The sequence below is a fragment of the Cetorhinus maximus genome, chromosome 11, assembly GCF_964194155.1.
Source record: "Cetorhinus maximus chromosome 11, sCetMax3.hap1.1, whole genome shotgun sequence".
NCBI classification, from domain to species: domain Eukaryota; kingdom Metazoa; phylum Chordata; class Chondrichthyes; order Lamniformes; family Cetorhinidae; genus Cetorhinus; species Cetorhinus maximus.
Genome location: NC_135889.1, coordinates 6,430,540 through 6,444,347, shown reverse-complemented (window position 1 = coordinate 6,444,347; position 13,808 = coordinate 6,430,540). Strand labels below are relative to the sequence as shown.

General features: G+C 45.6%; 1 protein-coding gene across 1 annotated transcript in view; it reads right to left on the bottom strand.

The window, feature by feature from the left end:
* LOC144686245 (MAGUK p55 subfamily member 4-like) overlaps positions 1–13,808 on the bottom strand; it is a 57,206-nt gene that overhangs the window by 650 nt on the left and 42,748 nt on the right. Inside the window, exons 15-17 of the mRNA XM_078551339.1 lie at positions 10,937–11,030; positions 7,369–7,477; positions 1,175–1,309 (exon numbers count right to left, since the gene is read on the bottom strand). Coding sequence (XP_078407465.1) covers positions 1,175–1,309; positions 7,369–7,477; positions 10,937–11,030 — 338 coding nt within the window. The remainder of the gene's footprint in view (positions 1–1,174; positions 1,310–7,368; positions 7,478–10,936; positions 11,031–13,808) is intronic.

Below are 13,808 nucleotides of genomic sequence, written 5' to 3'. Positions count from 1 at the left end.
ATTTTTAGTCTCTGTTTCCTGGCTGCATCCAGCCAGACTGAATGTCGGGTGGGTAAAGGCCTCAAATTGCTGAGGTACCTTTGTTCAATGTGGCCACGACTATAGTGAGATGCCCAGAAGCAACTTGTGGACTGGGAACAAAACAAAAACAGAATTACCTGGAAAAACTCAGCAAGTCTGGCAGCAGCGGCGGAGAAGAAAAAAATTGATGTTTCGCGTCCTCATCACCCTTCAACAGAACTGAGTAATATTAGGAGAGGGGTGAAATATAAGCTGGTTTAAGGTGGGGGGGGGGGTGGTGGGAGAGAAGTTGGGGGGGAGGGGGTGGTTGTAGGGTCAAGCAAGCAGTGATAGGAGCAGATAATCAAAAGATGTCACAGACAAAGGAACAAAGACGTGTTAAAGGTGGTGATATTATCTAAACGAATGTGCTAATTAAGAATGGATGGCAGGACACTCAAGGTACAGCTCTAGTGGGGGTGGGGTGGAAAGACTGACAGGGCATAAAAGGTATAGATTTAAAAATAATGGAAATAGGTGGGAAAAGAAAAATCTATATAAATTATTGTAAAAAACAAAAGGAAGGGGGAAGAAACGGAAAGGGGGTGGGGATAGAAGAAGGAGTTCAAGATCTAAAGTTGTTGAACTCAATATTCAGTCTGGAAGGCTGTAAAGTGCCTAGTCGGAAGATGAGGTGCTGTTCCTCCAGTTTGCGTTGGGCTTCACTGGAACAGTGCAGCAAGCCAAGGACAGACATGTGGGCAAGAGAGCAGGGTGGAGTGTTAAAATGGCAAGCGACAGGGAGGTTTGGGTCTTTCTTGCGGACAGACCGCAGGTGTTCTGCAAAGCGGTCGCCCAGTCTGAATTTGGCCTCTCCAATGTAGAGGAGACCGCATTGGGAGCAACGAATGCAGTAGACTAAGTTGGGGGAAATGCAAGTGAAATGCTGCTTCACTTGAAAGGAGAGTTTGAGCCCTTGGACGGTGAGGAGAGAGGAAGTGAAGGGGCAGGTGTTGCATCTTCTGCGTTTGCATGTGTATTGGGAGAATAGGTTTCAATTTTCCCATTACCTCTCAACAATTAGGGCTAAGTGCCAACAAATTGGACTTGCAACATGGAAAGGTTATTTAAATTCTGCGGCAGTCGCACTGCCAGGGACATTGGGGGAACCCACCTTGAAGGACCTGTTTACATAATACTCGGTGATGATGCAGCTCTTCACTCGCGTTTGCTGCAGACGCCTGATGCTTGGAGGTTTGATAAATATGATGAAGGGTTTTAGCTCCTTTGTTCGTGCCTCTGGAATTCTCTGTGAAGAGAGAAGTGAAAGCACTTATCAGTGTACTGGTGAATCCACCCTGTAGCAGCAAACCACCCCGCACTGGTAAATCTACACTCCAACTCACCCAGCCAGGCATTGACACAACCAGGCCACCATCTTACTCATGCTGTATTGTACATAGAAACTCATGTGAGGGCTGTACATTGTAAAGCCCCAACATGACCTCCGTAGATTACACTGCACTATATTGGACTATTTCCTTTTTAAGTATTTATCCAATTCCCTTTTGAAAGTTATGATTGAATCTGCCTCCATTGCCATTGCTGGCACCACATTTCAGTTTGAAAACTTGCAGCATAAGAACAATTCTCCTTGTATCCTGACATTTTATTTGTCTTTTCAATCATCTTCACATTGCGGTGTGCATCTCGGGTGCTCCATTTTCTATATTCTGCTCATTTTTCAACTACCACGACTTGCATTTTTCCAGCAGCTTTAATGTAGTAAAACCGTTTCACAGCTGCTTGTAGAGCAGGTAATAAATGGATATAGCGGAAGAGGCAAGGGGAAATGACTGGAAACCTGGCTAAAGAGCGAGGTATCTAGAAGGCTTTAAGGGAGGGTGGGAGACTTGGTGAGGCGGATCAGTTTAGGTAAAGCATTCCAGAGCGTGGGACCAAGACAGATGAAGCCTCTATGACTGTAAGTGCAGTAGACGGGAGGATGCAGAGGAGAGATGGAAAAGTGCAGAGGACATTCTGGCACACAAGGCTTGAAGAGGGAAGTAGAGACGATCAATAATTTGAAAATGTAATTGCATGGGCACTTGAGAGGAATAAAACTGTAAGGATATGGGATAGAGCGGGGAAATGGGACTGGCCGGATTGCTCTACAGAGAACCGGCATGGACTCGATGGACTGAATGGCACCCTCCTGTGTCGTAATACATTTATGGCTCTAAGAGTCAAAAAGGGGCTCATGGACAAGGCTAAGAATTTTGAGTGCAATGACTTGGAAATGGGAAGTGCCAACCTCCACTGACTTCCATTTCTGAAGTTGGCTAGGGCAGGGTTGAGAGAGCAGTGGGATTTGGTGCGGGGAGACCACTGGCAGAATTGGAACACAGGATGCAGGCAAGGAAATCTTAGAGTAACCTGAATATGAAAGTGACAAAGACGTGGATGAGGGTTTCATTGACAGTGAGGGGCGAGGTAGAATCGGACACGTCAAAGTTGCAGCGTTGGAAGCTGAAGGTCTTGGTTGAGGCTGGGATGTAGGGATTGGAGCTCAGCTCAGGATCAAATGGGGCACTGAAGCTGTGAACCTTTGGGCTCAGCCTGAATGCAGGTGTGTGTGTGTGTGTGTGTGTGTGTGGGGTGGGGGGGGGGGGTGGGGGGACGATTAGGAGAGGGGCGAAGGAGGGTGCAAGGATGTTGAGATTTTAACAGGGGCCAAATAGGATCTCTTTAGTTATGTTGGAGAGGACCCTCAGCTGGACAGCACAGAAGTGGTCACAGAAAGAATGATGGCGTGTTGGAGCAGTTGAGCTGGGCGTTGGCACTCAGCAAAGCCATGGAGGTAGGTCATAGCAGAGAGACAGTAGAGGTGGATGAAGTGATTGCGTGTTAAATGCCACACAACAGCCAAGGAAGGCAAGCAGAGCTGGAAATATCGCAGTTACAGTCAATAGGGGCATTATCCGTGAGTTTCATCATGGTAGTTTTAATGTTGTGTGCAGGGTGGAAACATAACTGAAAGGAATTGAATGGGATGTGGATGGGGAGGCGGAGATGAACATGGTGGCAGCAGCATATTTGAGGACCTTGAAGATGAAAAAGAGGTTGGAAAAAAGGCAGCGGTTGAACAGGATGGAGGTGGCGATGATAGCACTTTTAAACAGTGAAAGGTAAGAGCACCTTGAGTAGTGCGTACCGTTTCTGTCTCCTTGCCTAAGGGAGAATATACTTGCCATAGGGAGAGTGCAACGATGGTTCACCAGACTGATCCCTGGGAAGGTGGGGGACTCTGGAACGAGGGGACACAGTCTCTGAATAAGAGGTTGGCCATTTAGAACTGAAATAAGGAAGAATTTCTTCACTCAGAGGGTGGTGAATCTTTGGAATTCGCTCCCTCAGAGGGCTGTGGAGACTCAGTCAGTGAGTAAGTTCAAGACAGAGATCGATAGATTTTCCATATTAAAGATATCAAGCGATATCTTTATACCTTTATATCTTTACAAGGGGAGGCGATGGCGTAGTGGAACTGTCGCTGGACTAGTAATCCAGAGACCCAGGGTAATGCTGTGGGGACCTGGGTTCAAATCCCGCCATGGCAGATGGTGGAATTTGAATGCAATAAAACCTGGAATTAAAAGTCTAATGGTGACCATGAAACCATTGTCCATTGTTGTAAAAACCCACCTGGTTCACCAATGCCCCTTTAGGGAAGGAAATCTGCTGTCCTTACCTGGTCTGGCCTACATGTGACTCCTGACCCACAGCAATGTGGTTGACTCTTAGGTGCCCCCTGAACTAGGGCAACCAGGATAATAAATGTTGGCCGGGCCAGCAACACCCACATCCCGTGAACGAATAAAGAAAAAATATGGGGATAGTGTGGGAAAATGGTGTTGAGGTAGAACATCAGCCATTATCTGGTTGAATGGTGGAGCAGGCCTGAGGGGCTGAATGGCCTACTCCTGCTCCTATTTCCTATCTTCCTAAGACGAAAGGAATTCATTGACAACACCAAGGAATATTGCACTAAAGAGAGGTGGTGTGGAAAGAAGGGCTGGATCAGGATGGCATTGAGAGCAGGTATCATGGATTTGGGATTGTTGGGCACAAGGTAGAGATAGGGGAGAAACTACAGAATGGTATGAGGTCAGGGCAAAATTGACAGGGGAGGATGAAATGGCTGAGGCAACTGGAAGGATGGCCTCAATCTTTAATATGAAAATAATCCATCAGAATCCCACATTTGAGGTTAGAGGTGAGATTGGGAAGGGAACAAAGATGGAGAATCTGGAGAGACATTTTGTTGCTAAGAAAAAGAACCTTGGGTTGTCCTTACCCTCCAGAACGATCCTGGAGTAGCAGGAGGAAGTGGAGAAAGAGGCACATCATCACTTAAAGGGATCTAGCAGTTTTGGCATTGAATGACCAGGCCAGCCCTGCACATTGCTTGGTCTACATAGTGGTCCTCAGATTTAGGAATGCGGAGGTGGAAATCATACCAGTAAAGAGTGAACATGGAGCGACTTCAAAGGCGATGAGGATGGAAGTGATGGAACTGTTGAGCAGGACAGTGACGGTAATGGAATTGTGATAGGTGGGAAGGACAGAGGAGAGCAAGCTGACCAAGAGGGAATTGGAGCTGGGGTTATTTTTCTTCCTCCCTGAGTGGAGCATTTCGGACCAGCTAAGATTAAGGACAGGACTCTGGAGAACATGGAAGAACAGGAGCTAAGGGATTCTGGGTGAAACTCAAAGTCACTGAAGATGAGGATTTGACTAAATGAGAGAAAAAAGAGGAGGGTGTTTCAGTGATCAGTGGAACTTGAGGGTGGCAGCTGATTACTTTGAAGGAGGGTGGTAGAAGGTCAAAACACGTGGAGTCAGGAATAAGCAGCAGCATGGATAGCAAGCTGGCTGCAAAAACAGAAAACGGAGAGCCGGGTTAAGATGAGAAGTGGTTTTCCACAAGTATCAGAGCTGGAACCACTGTTGTTCACCATTTCCATAAGTGATCAATCATTTCCTTTACAACAGGACCCAATGGGTGTTCATCTCTGGGATTTACTGGGAGCTCACGTTAATGAACACTGGACCTCCTCAGTGTTGTGTACTTTCACCTTTGCTTTTTATCCTCTATCCTCCATACTCTGGGCCATTCTGAAATTGTGAAATGTGCTCTAGAAATGCATGTCTTCCTTATCTTTTATATTGAACTCATTCGCCATTACATGGCCATTCTGCATTTTTATTCATGTCTTCCTGTAACTTGTTGCAGTATTCCTCTTGTGTTAACTACAGCCTCTAATTTGGTGTTGTGTGTACATTTTGAAATTGTACTTCTTATTCCTGATTCAATTCAATTTACTTTATTGTTATCCATACAGAAATTTGTTTCAGGCACATTGCTCCTCTGTTAAAATATATATATAACGATTGTCAGTCAGAATATGACGACATAATGAACCTGAATTATGCCGGTGACATGATACTTGTGGGTCTCATAAGGAACAACAGAGTAAACTATAGAAGTTCGCAACATGGTGCGATAACAATTCTCTTGAACTGAAGAGAAACAAGAATAGATTTTATAGATATTTACAGATTTTAGGAAAAAGCCAGTTAATGATATTGTTCCTGTGAAGATTCATTATGTGGACATTGAAATAGTTGCTATCTACAAGTATCTAGGTGGCAAAGTAGATGATGAGTTGAATCGGATGGAACAGTGTACAGATGTGTACAGATGTGTACAGCCAAGGGACACACGATTATACTACCTCAGAAAATTAAAATCCTTTCGTGTAGACCCTATGATCATGAAACTCTTCTATACAGCTGTAGTTGAGAGTGCTATCCTTTTTGGACGTCTCTCCTGTTGTCTTAGCAAATCAGACTCTTTGAGGACATTGAGATTATAGGACCAGGCAGGAATGTTATTTAATGTTATTCTTGACGAAATCTGCTGTTAAAGAACTTTGATGCAAGTAAAGAGTGTCATGAACAATGAGAATCACCCCTTGTTCCAGTATTACTGCTGGTTGCATTCTGGGAAACAGCAACAATCCCTCAGATGCAGGACAAATCGGTTCCTTAGCTCATTTGTGCCCTTCTCTATAAGAGCTTTTAATAGGGGTATGATGCATGGACTGGAATATGCACTCAGGGCAAGTCTCGCTGACCGATTAATTTAAAAAACTATGCCAATGCATTAAAATAAACTTAGATCTTTGTGATAGGGTAAATCCAATCAGATTACCATGACCCTACTGTTCCTCTTTCCCCCACCCCACCCCCACACCACCATGTTATAACAAGGGTACAGAGGCAATGGAGAAGGCACAGGAAAGATTTTCTAGAATGATACCAGAACTGTCAGGAAAGATTGAACAAATGGGGCTCTTTTGTCCAGAAAAGCAGAGACTGAAGGGTGACCTGATAGAGGTCTGTAAGATAATGAGAGGGTTAGCTAGAGAGGACGTAGAGAAGATGTCTCCACTTCCAGGAGAGACTAGAACGAGGGATCATAAATATAGGATAGTCGCTGATAAATCCAATAGGAAGTCAGGAGAAACTTCTTTTCCCAGGGAGAGGTGAGAATATGGGATTCATCACCACAGGGAGTAATTGAGGCAAGTAGCACAGATGCATTTAAGGGGAAAAGTAGATAACCACGTGAGGGAGAAAGGAATGAAAAGATATGTTCATTAGAGTCAAAAAGAACTTACAGCACAGAAGGAGGCCACTTGGCCCATCATGCCTCTGCTGGCTCTTTGAAAGACCAATCATGCTTCATCTCACACCTCCACTTTTTGTCCGTAACCCAGTAAATTCTTCATCCTCAAGTATCTGTCCAACTCCCTTTTAAAATTATGTATGTCCCCAGCTTCTGTCGCCTTTTCAGGTCGAGCTCCAGATCCCAAAAACTCTGAGTGAGGTTGAAGGAGTTTAGATGAAGCAGGTTGGGAGGAGGCTCATGTGGAGCATGAACACCAACATGGGCCACAAACGGCCTGTTTCTGTGCTGAAAGTACAATGTAATTCTATATGAAGGTCAAGTTTTAAATATAGATACTAACTGAAGAGTAAGGGGGAAAAGGTTGATGTGAGACCTGGTGATAAAAAAAATAAAGCCAGCATAAGTTAAGGACGGACATGTGGAATGTGTATTTGGCTGCTATCATAGTCATTACAATTAAAGTGTGCTGTGAAGTACTCACGAGTTCCAGTAAAGTCCTTTATGCTGTGGGCTTTTATGTCAATGTTTGACCATAACAGGGCTAATGGACCAGGATGGCCATTGCAGAATAGTCCAGCAGTTCCCCATCCTACCATTGGTACATGAACACTTACCTGTACTTCCAGGTCAATGACACAAATTAACCCCAAGTCCAGGACCAGACGCACAGCCTCCCTGCTGGTGCCATATAGATGACCTTTGTACTCGCCATACTCCAGGAACCTGCAGTGAGAAGGAGACCCTTCATAAACAGGATGATATGGATTTCACCTTTCATCCGTCTTTCACAATCAACGTCTGCGTACCAGAATGGAGGAGAACAGAGACTCTCCTCTTTGATGAATGCAAGCTATCCCTCTGGTGCATTAATTCCCCTAGTGAAGCCCATCCCTCTGGTACATTAACCCTCCCAGTGAAGCCCATCCCTCAGGTGCATTAACCCTCCCAGTGAAGCCCATCCCTCTGGTACATTAACCCTCCCAGTGAAGCCCATCCCTCTGGTACATTAACTCTCCCAGTGAAGCCCATCCCTCAGGTGCATTAACCCTCCCAGTGAAGCCCATCCCTCTGGCACATTAACCCTCCCAGTGAAGCCCATCCCTCTGGTACATTGACTCTCCCAGTGAAGCCCATCCCTCTGGTACATTAACCCTCCCAGTGAAGCCCATCCCTCTGGTACATTAACCCTCCCAGTGAAGCCCATCCCTCTGGTACATTAACCCTCCCAGTGAAGCCCATCCCTCTGGTACATTAACCCTCCCAGTGAAGCCCATCCCTCTGGTACATTAACTCTCAGATTAGGAAATTGGCCTCCCCCTGCTCCTTTTAGCCCCTTGAGCCTGTTCTGCCACTTAGTATGATCATAGTTGATATGTATCCTAGCTTCATTTTCCATCATGGCTCCATAATTGCTTAATACCCTTGGCTAGCAAAAATCTATCAATTTTAGATTTCAAATTATTAATTGAGCTCATGTGTGCCACCTTTTTGTGGGAGAGTCTGTTTCCTGACTTCTCTCCTGAATGGCCTGGCTCTGATAGTAAGGCTATGTCCCCTTGTCCTACACTCCCCCCAACGGCAGAAAAAGTTTCTATCCTATAAGTTCCTTTCAAAATCATAAAAACCTTGATCAACTCACCCCCTAACCATCTATATTCCAGGCAATACAAACCTGGTTTATGTAATCTCTCTTCATGATCGATCCCCTGGAGCCTGGTAACATTCTAGTGAATTGGTGCTGCACTCCTTCCAAGGACAATACAGTAAAATTCTGTACCAGCCAGAATTCATGCCATTGGCCTGCCTTGAACCTTCTCTCATTCACAGCTTCTGCTAGAGTTTCTATAGGGCCAGTCCTTCCCCTTCAGGTACCATGCCTTAAGATGCCATTGGCAACCATGGACTTCCATTGGATTGGTTCATGATTATGCATGGCAAAGTACTGCAGTGGTTTGCTGTTGCCTTTTGCAGTATGGCTGACCAGGAAACTCCTGCACTCACCACCTGCCATCAGGCAAGTTGGAAGGATTAACAGGCTGATAATCAACCTATTTTGGCTGTGCAATGAATACCCTTCCATGGCCATCAAGTCCTGAAGTGGGACTTGAACCCAGAGCTTCTGGCCCAGAGGCAGGGACGCTACCACAAGATCTCCACATAGGGCCAGTATCAAAAAGAAATAAACACGTCAGTCCAAATCTCACTCCCTCTGGAGTTTGGAGCTCATTAAAGGGCCCAGTGTTGCTACCCCAGTATTGCAGAGGTGGATTTGGAGAGAAGCGGAACCCGGAAGCAGTGGTGACATTGGGCTACCTCATCTCACACACAGAGGAGGAGTAGGGGAGAGAGAGTTACAGATAGGGACAGAGATAGACATACATTAATAACATTCTAAACAAAAATTAAAGCGTGCCATGGTAACTCCTTTAACTGGAACATGTTGGATAACAGAAACTTTGCTGCATATATTTTCTAAAGTATGGTCCCTAGAATTGTACACAGTTACTCTAGATGTGGTCTAACCAGGGTTTTTGTATAACTAATAAAACTTACTCCCCTTTATATTCTAGCCCTCTAGGTTTAAAGGCTAACATTCCATTAGCCTTTTTTGAATTGTTTTGTACCTGACCACTACAGAAATGATCTGTGTACATGCACCCCGATATCTCCTTGGGTTTGGACTTCCACTCTCACTGGCTTTTCACCATTTAAAAAATACTCAGATCTCTCCTATTTTTTGGCCCAAGTTAAATAACTTCACACTTACTTGCATTGAAATCCATTTCTCCCCCCATTCACTTAATCTATCAATGTCGCTTTGTAATTTTATGCTCCCTTCTACACTACTTACTTTGCCATTAATCTTTGTGTCATCAGCAAACTTGGATATATGACTCCCTATTATGTTATCTAAGGCACTCATATATTTAGTGAGTAGGCTCTGAAATAGATCCTTGTGGGACACCACTAGTCATATCCTTCCTATTTAAGTGCACACCCATTACCTCTGCTCCGTCTTCTACTGTCTAACCAATCATCTGACCAGGTCAATAATTTGCCTTCAATTCACTGCACTTTAATTCAATTAGATGAGTTGGACATTTACGAATCCACAGATAAAAGCAAAATACTGCGGGTGCTGGGAATCGGAAACAAAAACAGAAAATGCTGGAAAAACTCAGCAGGTCTAACAGCATCTGTGGGGATAAAAAACAGAGTTAACGTTTCGAATGACGAAGAGTCATAAGGACTCGAAGCGTTAACTCCGTCTTTTCTCCCCACAGATGTTGTTAGACCTGCTGAGTTTTTCCAGCATTCACTGTTTATGCTTTGGAAATCCATGTTGGCTCTCTAATGAACTCGAATTTCCCTCAGAGCTCAGTCACGGTGCCCTTAATTATGGATTCCAACAACTTTCCCAAACAGATGTTAGACTAAAAGGTCTATCATTTCTGATTTCCCTCTCTCATCTTTCTTAAACGATGAGTTACATTTACATTTTTCCAACCTGTACGGACAATTCCTGAATCTAGAGAGATTTCGAAGATTGTGGCTAAAGCATCTACAATTTCCTCACAAACGTCCTTTAAACTCTGGGGTGGAAAGCATTAGATCCTGGGGATTTGTCGTAATGTACATCCCATGAAGGAATATACAGGGTAGTTTGACCCTCTTAGGCTGACTACTGTCCAGACCCATGAATCACTGGAACATCTGTATCCCGACAGTGGAACCTTCAATGTGGCTGCCTCACTCTGCTGTTGCTGCTGGGAGGTTTTGAAGCTTATCCCTATGTGTATCAGTTGGTCCATTTCACTCCTAGCCCCAAGAACGATCACTTAAGTCCACTTCACCCGCTTTCCCCCAACCCCTGCCAACCTCCTGGTTTGGATGCAGTTTTTTCTGCTCAGTTCTGCACGTTAAATTCCCAGTGGCGTGCGGCGGCCACTACATTTAGACGAAAGTGCAACCCTCGGACATTGCTCCTCCATTTGTCAAGGACCCATTGTCACGGAAAGTTCAGAAAGAAAATCGTTTCCAGAAGCAGTATAATTGCAATGGTTGGGACCCAACAGGAACCGCTGAAGCTTCGTTCGAACCAGCATTGTGTTTATTCCCCCGCCCCACCGCTACCCATCGTCCATTTTGAGCCCAACCCCAATCACTGACGTGTCTCCTCACCTGTGGCTCAGGGCCATTGCTTCAAACGTCTCCCTGGAAACAAAGTAATACTCCCGCCCATCTTCTTCGTAGCTGTTCGGTGGCCGGGTGGTATCTGCAAGTATGGAGGGAGGTGAGTCACCAAACTGAATCAGGACCTCCTGAGCCGGGTTCAAGTTACGCACACTGAGCATGGGTTGCTAAAATGAGAATCTGTTCTGAGGGTCATCGCATATTCTCTCCCCCAAATTCACATCCTCTGCCTTCTACTCATTCCTTACCTGGACCTGGAGTATTGTGGACTGTTTTGGTCTCCTTACCTAAGGAAGGATATACTTGTCTTAGAAAATAATTCACTAGATTGATTCCTGGGATCAGAGGGGTGTCCCTGTGAGGAGATATTGAGCAGAATGGGATGATATTCTCCGGAGTTTAGAAGAATGGTTGGTGATCTCATTGAAATATATAAAATTCTTAGCGGGTTTGACAGGGTATCACAGAATCACAGTGCAGAAGAGGCCCTTCGGCCCATCGAGTCTGCACTGACACGTGAGAAACACCTGACCTACCTACCTAACCCCATTGACCATCACTTGGCCCATAGCCTTGAATGTTATGACGTGCCAAGTGCTCATCCAGATACTTTTTAAAGGATGTGAGGCAACCCGCCTCCACCACCCTCCCAGGCAGTGCATTCCAGACCATTACCACCCTCTGGGTAAAAATGTTTTTCCTCACATCCCCCCTAAACCTCCTGTCCCTCACCTTGAACTTATGCCCCCTTGTGACTGACCCGTCAACTAAGGGGAACAGCTGCTCCCTATCCACCCTGTCCATGCCCCTCATAATCTTGTACACCTCGATCAGGTCGCCCCTCAGGGTAGATGTTGAGAGGCTGTTTCCCCCAGCTAGAAAGTCTAGAACTGGGGGTTATAGTCTCAGGATAAGGGGTTGACCATTTAGGACCGAGATGAGGAGAAATTTCTTCACCTAGAGGGTCATGAATTTTTGGAATTCTCTACAACAGAGAGCTGTGGATGCTCAGTTGTTGAGTATATTCAAGACTAAAATCGATAGACCTTTGATCACTAAGAACAAGGGATATGGGGCGAGGTTGGGAAAATGAGTTGATGTAGAAGATCAGCTATGATCTTATTGAATGGCTGAGCAGCTCAAGGGGCTGAATGGTCTACTCCTGTTCCTAGTTCTTATCCTAAACCCTGTGGTCTTTGGTTCCCCCTACAATCTACAGGCCTGTAAATCCCAAACTTGTCATCATTTCGATAGTGCAATTTAGAAAATGTGTTTTGTGTCTTGTTGGTGGACCAGAAATTAGGGGTAGAATCTTGTGGAGGTGACCAGTGCCTCGGCCGCTAGCTGGAGAGCCAATGAGAACCCTGCGTCACCTATTTTCGAAAAGGCCTGCCACATTTTGTGCCAATCAGGCAAATAACATGCCAACGGCAGGCCTTCCCCAGGCATCAAGGACCCCAGGAGCAGAAACCCTGCATGCTGAGAGCTGCCAGCCAATCAGAAGGGGGTTGTTCTGTATTCAACAGTATAACCGCAGAGGTGGTGACTACTGCTGGTACTACACCCACCCAAGGCCTCGGATCAAGGAGGGACCCAGGTACAGGTGAATGATGGTGGGAGAGGGGTCACACATGTGGGAGGGGGCTGAGGCGGCCAGTAGCGAGGGCAGGGGTGGTTCTCAATGGGCCCCCCCTGCTTTCCGATGCTGGGTCATTTGATCAGGCACTGAGTGCCTTTGAACAAGGGACACCACCCACCCCCTTGGGAGCCTGCAGGCAAACGCACCAGGGCTTGCTTATCATGCTCCCCACATGGTGAGCTCCCCTGGGTTAATACCAGCGACGGTAGGATGAGGTCCTTAAACAGACATTAATTGCCCACTTAAGGGCTTTCGATTGGCGACAAGGTGGAAAGACCGTTCATGGGTGGAGACTGGAAGGTGGTGGTGTCCCCACCCATCACCTCCCCTCCGATTAAATGCCCCCCACCCCACCCCACCCCACTAGCCTCAGGGGAGGGCACAAGATTCTACCCTAGGTCGCTAGATGTGGAGTCAAATACTTGCATGTTTATTAAGGGCTGGATGAACAATCAACACACGCCAATGCTTTACACGTTACAGCCATTGAGCGCGCCTTTCTACAGTTCTTCCTTCTGTTCATCTTCTACCTTTCTCACAACGATCTTGCTTTTAAAACTTAGCTAATAGGCCATGAGGTCACTTCTTACATGGTCTTCACTCTTTGTTTCGAATGCAGTGTTTTTAGCTCAATGCACCAAAGACTCAAAATAGCTCCACAGCATAATCTCAGGACACAACATGAACTGTCTGCCTGCACGTACAGAAAATAAACATTTAGATGTATCCAGGAGAATATTACTGTCCAAGTCTATTTCACATGTTGACAGTCCGTGTATTAACAGATGTGTTGACCTTCTGTATGTATCGCCCGTTTCAGTAACTTTCTGAAGCTGCCCTTTCCCCACATAATTTTACAGCACAGAAACAAGCCATTCGGCCCACCTCCTGTTTATGCTCCACTCGAGTCTCTTCCCAGCCAGAACTATCTGTATTCATACAGCGCCCTTAATATAATAAAACGTCCCAAGGTGCTTCACAGGAACCTTATAAAGCCGAATTTGACACCGAGTCACATAAGGCATACAAACGTACGAATTAGGAACAGGAGTAGGCCATTTGGGAACCTCGAGCCTGCTCTGCCATTCACTGATCTAATTTTAACCTCAACTTCACATTCCCGCCTACCCCCGATAACCTTTCAACCCCTTGCTTATCAACAATCTACCTCTGCCTTAAAGATATTCAAAGGCTCTGCCTCAACCACCTTTTTGAGGAAGA